At 47.7% G+C, this 16,431-nt stretch overlaps 2 protein-coding genes across 7 annotated transcripts; both read right to left on the reverse strand.

The window, feature by feature from the left end:
- Window positions 1-80: 80 nt before the first annotated feature.
- Window positions 81-8,082, reverse strand: LOC128750800 (transmembrane protein 184B-like). 4 transcript variants are annotated; one of them, XM_053851310.1, is made up of 10 exons: window positions 7,688-8,081; window positions 5,768-6,001; window positions 4,690-4,855; window positions 4,070-4,160; window positions 3,921-3,996; window positions 3,772-3,863; window positions 3,529-3,698; window positions 3,258-3,452; window positions 3,060-3,086; window positions 81-2,126 (listed from the first exon to the last, which is right to left on the reverse strand). In XM_053851310.1, exons 2-10 carry the CDS (start codon window positions 5,999-6,001, stop codon window positions 1,897-1,899), a joined length of 1,281 nt encoding a protein of 426 aa, XP_053707285.1. In that variant the 5' UTR covers window positions 7,688-8,081; the 3' UTR covers window positions 81-1,896. The 4 variants fall into 4 exon arrangements, with proteins under 4 accessions (XP_053707285.1, XP_053707282.1, XP_053707286.1 ...); XM_053851307.1 differs by having other exon boundaries at window positions 3,772-3,996; window positions 7,688-8,082; XM_053851311.1 differs by lacking the exon at window positions 3,060-3,086.
- Window positions 8,083-8,713: 631 nt separating this feature from the next.
- LOC128750801 (casein kinase I) lies at window positions 8,714-15,539 on the reverse strand. 3 transcript variants are annotated; one of them, XM_053851314.1, is made up of 11 exons: window positions 15,355-15,538; window positions 13,396-13,486; window positions 12,922-13,032; window positions 12,701-12,849; window positions 12,239-12,467; window positions 11,509-11,679; window positions 11,203-11,351; window positions 10,937-11,132; window positions 10,293-10,432; window positions 10,109-10,178; window positions 8,714-10,035 (listed from the first exon to the last, which is right to left on the reverse strand). In XM_053851314.1, exons 2-10 carry the CDS (start codon window positions 13,469-13,471, stop codon window positions 10,146-10,148), a joined length of 1,254 nt encoding a protein of 417 aa, XP_053707289.1. In that variant the 5' UTR covers window positions 13,472-13,486; window positions 15,355-15,538; the 3' UTR covers window positions 8,714-10,035; window positions 10,109-10,145. The 3 variants fall into 3 exon arrangements, with proteins under 3 accessions (XP_053707289.1, XP_053707288.1, XP_053707287.1); XM_053851313.1 differs by having other exon boundaries at window positions 10,293-10,399; window positions 12,701-13,032; window positions 15,355-15,539; XM_053851312.1 differs by having other exon boundaries at window positions 12,701-13,032; window positions 15,355-15,539.
- Between the last annotated feature and the right edge of the window lie 892 nt (window positions 15,540-16,431).

Below are 16,431 nucleotides of genomic sequence, written 5' to 3' on the forward strand. Positions count from 1 at the left end.
TGGTGCAAAAGCAACACGGTCAAGCCCCGACCAGATCTCACATCTGTCCAAGTGTATCATTAATGTGGACCCACACGTGCTTATTTTACAGTGCACTTTATTTTTCTTTCAACAGCAACAAAAACAACCAGAAATAAGACAATTAAAAACGTTTACAAAGTATACAACAGAGATAAAACAGGGAATATATGAGAAAAACATTAAGACACTAAAATATCTCTTAAAAAACAAAAACAAAACAAAAAACAAAGCACTATCAGCATTTTTCCAAAATTCACCAGAGCAGAGACTATGTACATCGTGGTCCACATTAGGAACAATATATCTGCATTTATATCGAAGTAACACCAAGCATGGCTAGAGTCGGCTGCTGACTGGAGAAAAGCAGAGAATAGTCAGTGAATTTCACTTTATTGAGGCCACTAAGTTAGTGTGAACGAAGGAATCATATCTGATTACTAAGAAAGCCTGAGCAGAGACGTGCGTCATCAGTAACGGCTGCGATATCGCCAATAATGTTGGAGCCTCCGCCCACTTAGTTCACATTTCCCTTGGGAAAAATAGCGCTTTAATGCCACGTTTTTTATGCCACAAGTTCACGACAACTGCGCCAAAAAGTGTCACCTTCCTTCACATTAAAGTGGGTCATGTGTTTGACAGTCACATCCGCAGACACTGGCCCGCTCCGTTTTACTTGTAATGCCCTTAATTGTGGGATTAGAGTCTGTCGCACTTTGCAGCTGCTAGTGTTGCGTCTTTGCTAATCTGTAATCTGTGTGGGTGCCGCTGCACTTGCGCTCGTCCCGACAGCTGGTCGCACAAAAACACTACAACAAGCTCCCGACTGAAAACCCTACATCCACCACCAACAAAACATCCAGAGAATATTCACCTTATAAAGGACTGAGGACACAGGCCTGCTCTGTATCGGCGGCTGGGTGAGGAGAGCGGCTCCCACTATTTGGCAACATTTGCGTTAAGAGGCAGAGGTGAGGAGGAAGGAGGAGACAGATCAGCAACAACAGCAGTACGAGAGGCCGTGTCAGTTTAAGATGGCACTTCACCAGCATCTCTCTCTTTAATCTTAAAGTGCAGCAGAAGATTGCGATACACACACGTACAGCAGTCGTACTCCAAGTACGCTAATAAATCTCAGAGATTATAAATGTCGCACGAGCACTACATGACCTTCAGTGTTCCAGTAAGTCACCTGGTCAAGGTGGTCAACCCCAAGACCTGGGGAGCAAGGTTTACAGGCATCAGTGCAGACAGTCCTGGACTGAGGGAGGAACTCGACACAACCGAACCCCACCTAACTGAATCAGTGATAAAGTCATTTCCCCCAAATTCCTGATCTTGCTGAAATTGAAAAGTGACGGTTTGATGAACCCTGAAAGTGTGAAGTCAACATTCCAATCTCAGGGTCTCCGTCTGGTTTGCGCCCACTTTTGTATCAAATTGACCCATTTACAGCTCCACGTTACAAACAGAAAACCACTGGACTGTGGTTTGAGGTCAGCAAAACATTGTTTTGGATCCTTCAGTCAGAGCTGCGACAGTAAAAGGCAGCAGGTTATTACATCATTATTATATGAGACGGCTGTAATTACGATTACACTGTGTGGCTATTACTTGTATTGTGAATATTTGTTGTTAGATAGTGTGATGTAATGAGCAAGATGTGGTGACTCACAACTGTGGCATGTTTCCAGTCAAACTTGAGGTCGTGTTTCAGTTTGTGTTCCATAAAACCAACCCTGTTGTTTGTTCAGTAAAAACAGTAAATGTGGTTCCTAACTAAAAGTCGATTGAACGCAAACCTGGAATTGGATCCGGATTTAAGACCTGAATCACACAGCGGATCACCTCCGGAACCAGAGGAGCCCAGTATTTAGCTCAGAACTCGTCGTCAGAGCTGAGCAGGAGCGTCTTCTCGTTGTCTGCGCGGGTGCTGATGTTGCTGTGGCTGCGGGAGAGCGGGGGCCCGCCGCCGCGCTCCAGCGTCGACTGCTGTGTGTACTGCTGGTACGCCGGCGAGAAGTTGTGGATGGCATCCTGGACCATGTCGCCGGGGTTCATGGTCTCCTTCAGGCTGCTGGAGATGCTCTTCATGGGGGCACAGCGGCCTGGCGAGCAGAAGGACACGGGTCAGAGGTCAACATCACTCATGTCCAGGGAGCTACAACTTAGGTGAGACAATGATCACATTCTGTGTAAAATAATTCTAAGAAACCAAACTAGGGATGCTGCCGATCACCGATACCGATCATATTGACAATGAATTTGTAATCGAAGTGATGAGACCTTCTGTGTACATGATGTGGAAAAAATTAACTTTAAATTATTTTAATTCAGACACCATTTATATACCTCTTTAAGGTGGCAAAAATAGAAAAACCTTGCTGAATGCAGCAACTATTATATGAAAAGGACCCAACTGCAAAGCATTTAATTCGATGTGAGATGTCGTAGCGGGACTCCGAGACAGAGAGCACTGCATTGATGAAAGTTTCCACTCTGGACGTTTTCAAAAGTTTCAGATTCAGACTCCGTAATGGCGACGGGTAAACCGTGAATGTCACACTCGGACCGGCGGGTGTTGCTAAGCGTCAGTGGCGCTAACAGCTGCTGACCAACCAGCGGTCTCACTCTCGTGAAAACTCTGTGCTCTGTCAAGTGCCGGAGCTGTTTCGTTTTAAAGGCGCTTCCCTGCACAGCATTTTCCCGCGCATGTGCTGCAGGAGGCCAGCTTTAGATGACAGATTGAAAGACCCTCTAGCAGCCAGTAGGGAGGAGTGGAGGAGGAGCATCACAACCAGCGGGCTTCATCAGAGCGCTGTCTCACGTGATCGGTTGTTGTGATCGGCTGTGACAGCTGAAATCGGCCGATCATGATCGGTGACTGATCGATCGGAGCATCCCTATACCAAACACAGCTTCAACACATCCAAAAAATGATAAACATAAACAGGAAATGACGAAAAATCTGGCACATGACCAAACACAGGGAAACAAAAGAGGACGCAGGTGGAGGTGACAACAGGTGACATCAGACCTACCGTACTGTCCATAGATAGGAAAAGAGCCTTCGAGTGCAGCGCAGTCCAGAAGAGAGAAAACAGAAGAGTGAACACGCAGAAGCAGAAAAGGAAGTCAAACAATCAGGAGGAGAGGAACGACGAGAGCCAGCAAAGAGACGAGGTCTTTCAGGAGACGATCAGCAACATGGCGTCCAGCAGAACTCCTCTGTCTCTCACCGTAAGAGTCCAGCCTCTTGTCCATGTACACCTTGTAGGTGAAAGCATGGCGCAGAGCGACGGCAGCGAAGAACATCTCGATGCAGATGATGAAGTTCTGGTAGCCGGCGGCGACCGTCCCCTCGCCCACGGAGAAGTCGCTGGACTTGATGCGGGGGATGGCGCCGCACTTCTCCAGGATGGCGAGCAGCATTCCTGCGTCAGAGCACGTGTTAAAGCATGACCTGATGGCTGTTGCATCTCCCGTCTGGATGTCCTGCGCTGGACTCACCCTGCCAGAAGGAGAGGAAGATGACCGACTTGACCATGAAGAACTTGAGCACGGGGCTGTAGGGCACCAGCAGCTCTCGAGTGGCGAAGTAGAAGAGGAAGAGGGCGTAGAGCGACAGGCTGACGGAGATGTTGTAGATGATGGTGACGTACAGGTAACCGCTGGCGACGCTGCGGAAGGAGTCCGGGTCAGGTCTGATCCAGACATCACGACACGAGCCCAGCGTGTGGGGTTGAAACCTACTTGAAGTCTCCATCTCTGTACTTCCCAAACGCCTGGAGGAGGACGGTGATGACGGCCATCAGCGGCTTCACCACGCAAAACTGCAGCGTCGCCTGAGGACAAACCAAATCCTGTAGCACAAATGGGACTGGCAGCGCTGCGGACCAAACCTGTTTGCAGAACCTGAGGAAGCCGATGGAGTAGGTCTTCCCCCACAGGCAGCAGGTTCCGTACACGCAGCTGGACCTGACCCCAACGCAACACCATTATTCGAGGGAAAAACAGAGTGAGTGGAAGAAGCTGCGTCGACCAGACTCACTCGATGGGCTTCCCTCGGATCTCAGCCATGATGGCGCTCTCTCCGCCCAGGTACTCGTAACACAGACTCAGGAAGTTGTAGATAACAAAGGCTGTGGAGGGAAAACACACTCTGAGTGACTCATGAATGAGATCTTCAGGCCCAAACTGCGAACTGGAGGGATGGAAATGGCAGCACGTCCCGAGAAAACTAGAAGACTTGATCAGCACAAACCAACAATATGTGAAGTTTGTTAACTCCAGGAGGACCATCGTGGAAATCTGAACCCAGTTAAGCCTGGCTCCACTCCAGAACAGGGCTCCTCCAGTGTTTGGCTCTAATTGAAGGGTGAGAAGCAGCTCTTTCAGCTGACTGTAAAAACAGCCACCGTGGCACAGCAGCTTCTTTGTCAGACATTTGCATGCTGTTTTTTTCCACAGGCCGTCACCCCGCCCAGCGGCGTCAACCTCTGGCGTGGAGCTGATCTTTTGACCTGAGAGCAGGTCCGTTGCCTGAAGACCCTCAAGGCTCTGCAGGTCTCAACAGGACTCAATGCAATGAAGTCCAGCTCCAGACCTGAGCATTTCTCCAGTCAGGCTTTAAATTGACGCCACAGAAAAAGTAACAAAACTGTGGCTCACCTTCGTAGCAGTCTCGGACTGTGTCGAAATAGACATAGTACTCTTCGTTGGTGAAGAACAGGAGGCTGAGCCAGGAGTCGAAGGCATAGATGGGGACGATGAAGAGGATCCTCACGATGTGCCTCTGCTCGTTGGGAGAGCTGTAGTAACGAAGGTGCATGTAGATCTGCAGAAAGAGAAAACACCTTCAAAATGACAGACTGGTAAAGAATCTATCAAGAAAGGAACTACAGAGCGAGACAGAAAAACCGAAACTCTGAGGACTGAAATACTGTCATTTATTTTACAACGTCACTACTTTACATCGATGTGATTGTTATCGATACAAATTTTATATTACCATGCAGGTTCCATTGTGTTCTACATAAGTCAACACTGTCAAGCATCGGTGGCTGGAGGTGGAGGAGCCGGAGAGCCCCACTGCAGATGCCTGTCGGTTCACACCCACCGAGTCCATCAGTTAGTGTGTTTGCTTTGGGAAACTGATCCTGCGCTTGTATTCAGGGCAGCAGACCGCAGGAGGAACAGGACGAGCCTGTCAGCGCCGACCTCTGCGGCCACACAAAGCCTCCGATATCACCTTTCCCAGGCGGCAAACAGACACGCACCTCTGGGAGAATAAGCTTTGGGGGAGGTGAAGCTTGGCTCTTGTCGGCAGGTGAGCTTCCTCCCCACCACACACGCCTCTGTGGTGATGGTGGAGGGAGCCCTGTTGCCGAGAGACTGTCGGGGATGAGCTGCAGCTAACAAAGGCTGTTGACGTGGAGACCAACAGAGGGAGTCACCTGAGCTTAAGCTTCACATGGCCATCGTGAGACACGTGCGTCGACACTCTTGTTTCTCGTTGGAATGACATAACGCTCAAGCATGTATACACTCCTATTCCCTTAATAAGTAGGGTCAGTGTTGCAAGGTAAACAGGTCAGCAACACTTATCTTCAGCACCGACTGGGGTGAAGACATCATGACAGTGTAAGGTCAGCAGCTGATCGCTTTCATTGGTGCTGGCCGTCCCCAAGAGGCCGTTCAAGAGCTCGACCACGGCCGCCTGGTCGGTCCAGATCCAAGCCCAGCTCACCTGGTGGCACGTGATCAGAAGCGCGGTCCAAACGAAGAAGCCCGATATGGTCTGGGCGGTGGAGGTCATGAGGAAGAAGGGCTGCTCCGGCGTGACAACCGGGACATCTGGTGCCCAGGAAGAGTTGGACACCTGAGGGGCGGCGGTGCCCGGGCTCCCCGGGCTCAGGCCTGAAGGGGAGTCATTGCCCAGCCTCTCTGTCAGAGGAATGTCTCGCCTCCATATTGGATTCATCTGCATGACAAAGGCACAGAAGGTTATTCATGTGACGCATTGCGCCTGAATGCATTTTTGAGCTGAGAGACATCGCTGTCATCTCTGATCAGGACACACATCGACTTTTCTCTTCGCAGAGGATGTCAAAATATCACGTCGAGAGTGTATTGTCAAGTTTGAAGCTTTCCACAGCAAACCTAGCTTCTCCTACACAGTTTGAAACCACACAACACCATACAAGTGTCATCGTCTCTGTGCCACAGCACTGGAGCTCATACAGATTTAGTTTCCATAGCAACACCCTCCTCTCTGTAGAAGCAGAGGACGGAAGTCAGACTTCAGTGATGAATCTACATGAACTGTTATGTGAGCTCAGCAAATGACAGTAATAAAGAAGAAGGGACCAAATTCCAACTCCTAAATCGGTCCCACATCAAGAGGCAGCATCTCTTCTGACAATAGCCGACGTTATCTCCAGGAAGTCTGCAATGATTAACGGCAACATGAATGAATTGCACAACGGCCAGATTTGATTTGGCCACACATGACTCATGCATCCCGCTGACCGCACATCATTGTTGAGCCTCCCCAGCTTATTCATGCTCAAGGACCCGTCCTCTCACCTGCCGGTGAAGCAACTTCCTGTTTATAAGAAAATACAGACATTTCATCTCCAATAGGTGGCTGCTGCTTTCACAACAGGCTTTCAGTGCACTAGCAGCAGCACAGGAAGACGGCCATGAAGTTCTTCCATCGTTTAAAAACAGGTCTTCAAGTAAAAACCAAACAACTTCACTTACTCTGGTACCTGGATATTTCCTACAACCAGTCGACTTGTTAGCGAGTTCAGAGTCAGAAGTCCTGACACAGCAGGAGGAGCTTTGTTTCATTCCACTGATCTGATGTGTTACTCATTTAATTGTGATTTTCATGATTTAAATCACATGAAACCTTCTTGAAAACTCATGAGCTCCAGTTAAGTTTCTGTTTCTCAAGAAAGTCATGACATGGCCTGCTTGTGTGGAGGCTGTGGGGAGGTGAGGATGAAACCCACATGCTGTCTCATCATTTGATCGACTGTGGGTTCTGAGAGTTCGATCTTTCAGTCTGAACATGCCTGATAGTTGGGACACCTGATCGATGAGAGAGAGAAGAGAACATACTGAAGAACCAGCCCCTCCCATCACTGAGCAGCAACAAACACACAAACAGTAAAGCAGTGATGGTGAAGCACCAAAGACGTTTTCCATCAGTCCAAATGTATTTGACTGTGAACGTACTAAGACGTTATTGTTAGGGTAGAACTGCCATCTTCCTCCTGCTCATGTCAGACGTCGACACGGCAGCAGGGTGGATATTAAGTCCACCCCAGTGTCCACAGACACTGATGCCCCCAGCTGAACACACACACAACACAACACATCTCATCAGTTCTGATGGCTGCACCCGAGCTCCATTTCCAAACATGCATTGTACTTTGACCTCAATCGCATCAGGAGTCTTTGTGACAGCAGCGAAGCACCAGACCTTCAGCTCTGTGGTCACACACCACCACCGAGACACTCAACAGAAACCACTCGAGTTGTTAAGTGCTCAAAGTGCGGCGAGAACTACACCAACACACGAGAACCATTCGCCCTTCTGATGACTGTATCAGCACATATTACACGATAATATGTCAACACTTGAATGTTGTGGACTCACCTCTGCTGCGGTTGTGTAGCTCAGCTTCACTTTAGCTCATCGTCTCATTTGGTTTCCAGAATTACAAGAGGTCAGCGGACACAAATCTTTTAACTACCAAAAAAGACTGTCGCATTTTCCTCTCCAATAGTTGGGATAAAAACAAATAACGGGTAGCTAAGACAAGACTGTGCTAGCAGACGTTAGCTTGACGTCAGTGCCGATTGTGAGCCTGATTTTCCTTTTTCTGTGTAATTTCAATGAAAAAATACTGAACACGATTCTCACACAAGACGGGTGTAGTTGAACGGAGAGCAGACGAACTCGACGAGTTGGGATCTTGACGTCCAAAACTCGACCGTTATCTCTTCGAGCAGCGGTGGTGGTCTGGACGAGCAGCAGCTGCCAGCGCGCAGCTGCACGGCGCATGCGCGCACACGTTTACCACTGGCACTTGATGGACGGTACAACAGTTCGTTTTTATGACGTCATACGAATTACAGCGCTATAGCACTCTATATGGCGTCATATTAAGAGTAAAGACATCCACTCCACAGATGGAAGCAGGCGGTAAATAATCGTACTTGTTTTCGGATTATAAAACATGTTCAAATGGTACTTCTATGTTAATACCCATGTAATGAACAACATGCATCCAAAATTGATATAGAAGTGAGGAATTTTTCATTCTTGAGGTTGGAGTTAATAAGTGTGTCGACAGGTCCCAGGCCACAGGAGACATTTATAATTAAAAAAATAATATCAAACTATATCAGCAGCAAACAACATGGTAATAAAAAGCTCTTTTAAATGGAGGTACTTGAAAAGTTTTAGAAGATTAAAACTTGATCAAGGAGAAAAAAAATGACAGCGGCATCAAGTGAAATAATTTTGAGGCCTTACAAATAAAACTTAAAACTACAAAAAAAATAAAACTACAAATGAGAACCAAAGCAAATGTAACGATTGTTTATCAAACCTGAAAGTGTAATGCTGGAGCATCATTTTCAAGAGAGGCAGACGGAAACACCAGACCAAGACAAGTAATGAGCAACATTTTTCGTTTTATTACTTCATAAAATATACACAAATACTGTTGTAAATAAAGCGTTAAAGAACTGTACAAGATATCCGTACACAATACATAAAGTGAAACCCCGTCACCTCAGTCGGTTCGTTCCGTCACCCTCCCCGAAAAACACGACCGCCACGATGCCACTGGGTCACGGCGCCTGCTCAAGGTATCACACCTGACGACAGATATTTACACATCCCTGCATCCGATTCTGTTTTCTGGTCGATGACATCAAGGTCGCTGGAGGTTACGAACTGGAAATGTGATGATTTAGCAGAGGGGGTTCGATGGAACAGCCCTGCGAGGGTGTCGAAACAGGGGGGGGCGAGCGAGTCTGAGTGTGTCACAGTTAAAAGACAAATACAAAATAAATAGAACAAATAAAGAAAACACACAGATTGAACCTTGCATCAGGGATGAACTGCTCCACAGTCGTACGCATGCATGCACACTCACACGCGCACACACACACACACACACACACACACACACATAGTGACCCAGCTGGCAAAGTGACGCTAAAGCCCGCGCTATCTTACAAACCTAAAATTCTGAACCCCGCCCAAATTATTAGTACGCGTCTTCTACTTTACATTTAACAAATAAACACATTTTGGCTTTACAGCGACATAAAAAAAATTATTTACAATGAACATTGGAAAAAAAAAAAAAAAAAACGCCTTGCTGAGAGCCCACCTCCCCACTGCAAAAGAAAAACTTAAAAAAGGGTAACAATGGTAAAAATTGCAGCTATTTGTTAGTTCAAACAGGCAGCTATAAACTTAAATAGTTTCCTGAGGTTTGGTTCCCTCAAGAGTGTGTGCAGTGTTGCGTTAAAACCACAAGGAAGAAGGGCACCGGGGGGGGGGGCAGAGTTTCAGGGCACCAGATCAATTGCAGGCAAGCAGCAATGAGAACATCACCAAGTACATTCTTAAACAGCCAAAAGCAAAACGTACTGAACCGTTCAGTCCCTCTCACCCACATCCTGCCACTGCTCAGCTGCTCTTCCTCCCAAAAGCAAAGGAAAGTGTCCCAAAGGAAAGATGACATTCGCAGGAGGGTCGCGTCTGAGGTGCGGGGAGCGATAAATCATAACTGGAACATGCCGTCAGGACACCTCCGAGTCTTCATGGGAGCGACGGTGGAAAGATTCTTTTCTGGTGATCCAGCACAGAAGAGTTCAGAGGTGGATCATTAGACTACAAAAGACTGCAGTGTCTGTCGGCATTGCCCTTGTTCATGAGACGATGGAGGAAGGAAATGAAAGAGAGGGATGATGATCCTTGCAGCCCTGCAAACAAGAGACGAGTGTCACTGGAGAACCGGATCCACAGTTATCACCAGAGCCACGAGTCAGTCTGTACCTGTCGGTTTGTGTGCATGCAGAGCTGAGCTGAGCTGTTACTTCCCCATATGCTCAAACGGGACGCTGACCTGTAAACACAACACAGTAGCTTCAGACAGAAGGCAGAAAAACGAGTGCAAAACCCCGTCGATATTCAAGTGAGCAGGCGAGGAATGGCAGCGATCCGTTCTGGCAGGCCTCACCTGCGATGTGGAGATTCTGGACTGGTCATGGCGGGCAGTGAGGTCGGAGGAGGAGACGTTGGCCGGGGCCCCGCGGTGGAGCCTCATGCTCACCTTCCTCTCTCTCTCTGCACGAGAAATAGCACGAGGAGATGTGTTCCCTGAAATCATGTATCGTGAAATGAAGCTCCGGAGGCAGCTCATGCAAAATAATGATGCAAACAACAATTCAGGCGACATCAGGAGTGCACTGAGACAAGGACCGCCTTGGAACCTGACACTACATGTGCAGGCTTCTCCCTCTGATTTTTTTTTCCTTCAGTGTAGAAGTAAAGGGGGGCATTGAGGGAGCATTTTCTGCTGACAAAAACAGCTGAAAAGGCCAGCATTTCCCCCCAAATCAGGGGCCGCGATGCTAAAGCACAGGGGACAACCCTGATCTGTATACATCTCTCTGACATATCCTCACCCAAGTCCTCCTAGAGTAAACCTGAAGTCACTAGATGGCGGAAATAAGTTTTTAAGTTTTTTCTTGTTGAACGTTTGTTTAAATAGGTCGAGGACGGTGAAGATGATGAAGAAGTCAGTCAATGTCTAAGCCTGGCGTTCAGTCCGATTCCTCTGTGGATAGAAAGCCCAGATGGCAGGAAACATGCCCAACTCACCAGACTGTTGGACCCGGGATGCTGGATTAGAGATGGCCTGTTCCTGCCCATTCCTGACCCGGTTTGCGGGGCCAGAATTGGGTCCAGGAGGGGGACCCCGCACGGCAGGCCCCCTGGGGGCGCCACCAATTCGCTCGTCCCTTTCGTCTCCCGCCCTCCTCTCTCGGTCTCCGTCCTCGGCGGTCCGACTGGCACCCTGAAGAACAGAACACAGAACCGCCGCGTCACAGGTGGATCCCCGAAGAAGGCTTGGCGGGCTAACTTACGAATTTCAGCATGTTCCAGTCAAACACGTAGTCATAGGAGAAGCCCTGCCGGTGGAAGAGATTCCTGAACAGCTGTCGCAGGTACGAGTAGTCAGGCTTGTCGTCGAATCGGAGTGATCGGCAGAAGTTCAGGTATGTGGAGAACTCGGCTGCAAAAAGCCAAAGAACCATCATTGTAACTGAGATTAGCGTCCAAGTCTTGCCTCAGGAAGTTCCAAGTTAAGTTCCTGGGGAAATCATCTCCATCAGCAGTTTCATGGTTGACACTTGACTCCGACACTGGCATCTATGATCATCGGCACTTACATGGATATCCTTTGCAAAGCATTTCGATGGGCGTGGACATCTTCTTCTCACTGATCCGCTCATACTTCTGTCTCTTGGTGGCCGCCTTCAGGCCCTGCCAGGGCAGAGAGCCCAGGTTGAAGTACATGAGGACGTAGCCCAGCGACTCCAGGTCGTCACGCCGGGACTGCTCTGTGGACACAATGTTATCGTGCGTGAGCAAAGGTTCTCAGCCTCATCTCCATGTCATAGACAGCAAATTGAATCTACCATGGCCCGGAATGTTTCTCCGATTTACACATCAAGCCTGGAGGATCTTAGAGTCCATACTTTGTGACCTTTGTTTTGAGGTTTTAACTGGAGGTTAACCTTTACATAACAATTTGCAAGATCATATCGACGATACACATGCGCTTGTCTGCAGTAAAACCCTCTCCCTGATTATGTTTCATGGCTGTCCTTTAGCTGCGGAAACACACCCACACCTGCTTTGTTCAAACCTCTATCGCCACGCAGGAGCTGCCTGTAGGTTCAGGAACCATGCACCTTGAATTTGACACCGACAGAAGGCTTTCACACCAAAATCTGCATTTTTATGGTCAATTGTTTCCACTAAGGTCCACATGTTCCATTTTAAAGATGTTTTTTAAACAGTCAACTTTTTCCCCCTGACACTGGCCTTACGTGCGTCATTCTTGGGTGTTGGCATGACACGCTGAAACAAACTAGCAAATGCATTGGCTCTACTCACCGATGCCCAGATGAGTGTTTATGGAGGCGTAGCGTGCCGTGCCCGTCAGGTTCTTGTTCTCCCTGTAGGGGATGTGCTGGTGGGTGCGGGCGTCTCTGTACTTTTTGGCCAGGCCGAAGTCGATGATGTACACCAGGTTTCCCTTCTTGCCGAGCCCCATTAGGAAATTGTCGGGCTTTACGTCTCGATGGATGAAATTCTTGGAGTGGATGTACTCGATTCGGCTGATCTAGATGAGACGATACAACTGGCCGTCAACTCCAAAATAACAGAGTATCTACAGTGTGTGGCGAGTGGAAGAGGAAGCCAAATTATAAACAAATAGTCCTGAGCTTCTGCACGATAGTGACGGGGCCATCATGTGCTGCTCACACTCAACTAAAAGTAGGTCAAGCTTGTGACCTCCTTGAATTATGAATGCATTTCAATTGTGAAGGAAAGGCAGACTGAAATGGGATTTACCATCTGGTCTGCCAACAGCAGGACAGTCTTCAAGCTGAACTTGCGGGAGCAGAAGTTGAACAGGTCCTCCAGACTTGGGCCCAGCAGCTCCATCACCATCACATTGTAGTCTCCTTCAGCGCCGCACCATTTTATCGAGGGGATGCCCACTGCAGCGAACATGGGGTCAATCGAGCGGCTCTGAGTTGCACTCATGCTAGAACGTGGCAGAATGTCCTCACCTCCTCCCTGCATCATCTTGTAGAACTTGCTCTCGATGTGCAGCTGTGGATGTTTGGTCTTCACACACTCCAGCTTGATGGCTACTTCCTCACCAGTGGCAATGTTGGCACCTTAAAATTGACACACATTTTTAGAGAGAAGAAGATGATCTCCCTTTTGGGAAATTATGCTAAATCAGCTGAGACTTTTAATTCCAACTTTAAGACATGGTAATTGATTCGGCTTCAGCCCCTTAAGATGATGATATCGAACAACCGACGAGTCTTAATCTCATAAAACCCATGATTTAATCCCATCTTTAACACTCTTGTTAGAAAGTTATCAGATATCAGAACCGCTGAAAAGCGTGTTCTGGTCAGGAGATTGCATCGACATCATCAGCAGTTATGCAGAGATCACAGTCGACGAAAACAGAACTTCCTGCATGTATGCAACTTAATCTCCTGTTCAAATCTAAAACAGAGATTACTCACCGAGATAAATGTCACCAAAGGATCCGCTGCCTATCTTCCGCCCGAGCCGATACTTGTTTCCCACTCTTAGCTCCATGTTTGCAAGTTGTCACTGTTGTGAAGACAGAAAAGGTGAAACCAATAATCATTCTGCTCTGCTCATGTTCTCCTCAACACTGTGACTGTGACTCCCTGGTACCAAAGATCTGACCAGCAACTTGCATCTGCAAACTCAAGACAGAACCAGAGAGCCAAGGGAGCCCACAACTCGACCATCAGAGAGTAAACAAGCAGAAACCCACTCCCACAGAAGTTTATATTTGAACCAAAAACAAATTTCAACTGATGCACACTGAATACATGAAAAATGGAGCATTTGTTCTGAGCTGAACTGCACGTGACGCCGGTGCCGGACCATCATTTATTTAGGGTTCACTCTGTGTGGAAGAACCGAGAGAAGCCAGGAGCAGCCACGCGGCGCTGGCGGGATTTATCTGTGTCAGGGCTTGCAGACTGCACTCAGACTCCCGCGGAGATCGGAGCACAACTTCAAAGCTTCCTCGCCGGTAACTTGGGAACTGAAACAAATTGGGCTCCAATGGAAACAGACGCATGTTAACATCGAAAGGGCTTTGAAAAGAGCTCATAACATCCACCCAAAATTGACCATCCACGCAAGAGAACTGGGCAGGTATGGATGGGATTTAACAGCTATTAAATAATAAAAACGGGCCCGCAGGTGGCACAAGACCATGGCAAGTCACCTCCAGCCCTGGAGTGACACCTCTCAGTCACATTCCAAGAAAACAACACAACCACGAACGTACAGAGTAACGTGTCCTGACTTCTACATGATGTTAAGGTAGTTATAAACTATAACATGATCCAAACAAAATAACTTCAGTAACATCAGTTCATTCAGACACAAGGACAAACTTGTCTCCTAAATAAATAATGGGTTTTATAAGTCTTGGTTCCATCACGCATAAATCATCAGTAGACGGCGAGAGGACACAATAACATTCCGCCAGACAACCAAAAAAATGTGACCACAAACAAACATGATGTCTATGTAGTCACTGGAACCACATGTCTGAGCAGTGTGTCACTGCCATATGAATCAGATACCAGAATATTCAACCAGAACTTTTGGGGCCTGGAAAAGTGAAGCGACATCTCATTGTTATTCTCAGTCCCAAGTCATTTGTATAACACAGCATTGACAGTTGGTCAGATGCTGCGCAGACAGCGAGTCTATAAAACCACCGTACACGTCATCTCCAGCCGTCACAGTGTGATCTCTTTTGTCTCTGACATGTAATCGGAGTTTAAATCCACCACGCAGTGATGTGCTCAATGAGGGAAAACAAGGGTCGCACAGGATTTCGCAATAGCATGAAAAACAGCGCTGCTACGCCTCTCGCTCAGACAGCTGTCATTCCACCATCAACTCCTGGGTTCCAAACTCTACACGCACTACCTCCAGCCTTCACGTCCTCTCAGTTCATGACAACATCACACAAAACCCCGTTTACATAACACCATTTTCCGGTCATGACGGTGGGACACAGCGACAAGACAGGCAGATGTCATCCGCGACACAACGATACACCATACTTCCACACACGTAACAGACTACGGCTCACTTTATTGTCATTTTAAAGATCATTTTTAAGAGTTAAAACTGGAATGTGTGCTGAAGATTCCTGTTATAGTTGACGATCAGCTAGCTAGCTAACAGCCACAGTTGCCGCAGTTGACTGAAATAAAAACGGTTAATTGTGATAAATGTGTTACTTTCGCGTGTTTCATGTTAAAAACCGCACCCATGTCTGCGCTACACTCGCCGGGGGAGTGAGGCATCCTTTGCTGTTCGCCCCCTCCCCCTCTCCTGGTAAGCCGTGAAGACGAGCCTCAGATTCGGCCGAATCAGGCCCCTTTTCCCCCTTGGTTTCTCCGGTTCCCCGACCATCTACTCACCCGATACTGGGTTCGTCTGAGAGCTGGTTCCGTTAAGATTCTGTTCCGATGGTTGTCAGGCAGAGAGGGACCACGGTTGCGACGGATGGGACCGGATTCTGGCGACGCTCATTCCCCCAGCTCCGGGCTCTGTCGTCGGATACACTCCCTGTTGATAGTCGTCGCTAAGAAGCTCCAGCAGCACGAGCTCCACTCCCCCTCTCGTTACTTAACAACGCGCATGTCCACAACACCAATGACGTCATTCAGGCAACGTTTTATTTATTTTTTTATTATCAATGAAAGTCATTCAGACAGGAAGCACATCAACATCTTAATATTACAACTGCATAACTGTTTTATTTTTTATGAGCAAGCAGACGCAAGTTGAAAGAAAGACTATAAAAGCTGCATTAAAACTTAAAAGGGTTCATGTTGATACAAATCACGTTGTTTATATCAAGAAGTATGATCGACGTTTTTTGGATATATTTTTTTAATGGTTTTAGGAAATGGTGAGTAAAACCTTGTAGCGTAAGTAAAACCTTATTCGTAGTTGTGGGAGTTCGCATTATTATTTGGAAATCATGTTATTTCATCTCGGATAATCAGTATATTGATAAAATTAATGTTCTCAACATACAGTATATTTAGTCTGGAGAAAAAAAAAATCATCATTGGCTGGATGAACGAGGTCAAATGGAAATTAATTCAGCGCCACCTGTCGGACGACTTCCACACAGCCAGCGAGAACTCGAATGGTGCCAAACGTGTCCAGTTTTGCCAAAGACAGAGGAGGTGGAGTTCCTCTTCCAATCTCGAGCGGAAATGATCCCAACAGAACATGTCACACTGTGAAACCAAATACCATCCCAGACTCGGAGGATCTCATTAGCACCAATACTGGATTGATGATCTGTCTGTGTCACTGCATCGATCAGGGCAGAATTTGATGAGAGGCGCTGAATCATATCATAAGTCGGGAGGCGGCTTACAGCGGGATGACGCGGGTGTTAAATAGGATTGGTTTGTCGAGGCCGGCAGCGACAGATGGAAGGGCCCTTGTTCCTCGCCGTCGCATCCTTCCTTCGGCACATA

Source organism: Synchiropus splendidus, chromosome 19 (assembly GCF_027744825.2).
Source record: "Synchiropus splendidus isolate RoL2022-P1 chromosome 19, RoL_Sspl_1.0, whole genome shotgun sequence".
In the NCBI taxonomy this organism is placed as follows: Eukaryota; Metazoa; Chordata; class Actinopteri; order Syngnathiformes; family Callionymidae; genus Synchiropus; species Synchiropus splendidus.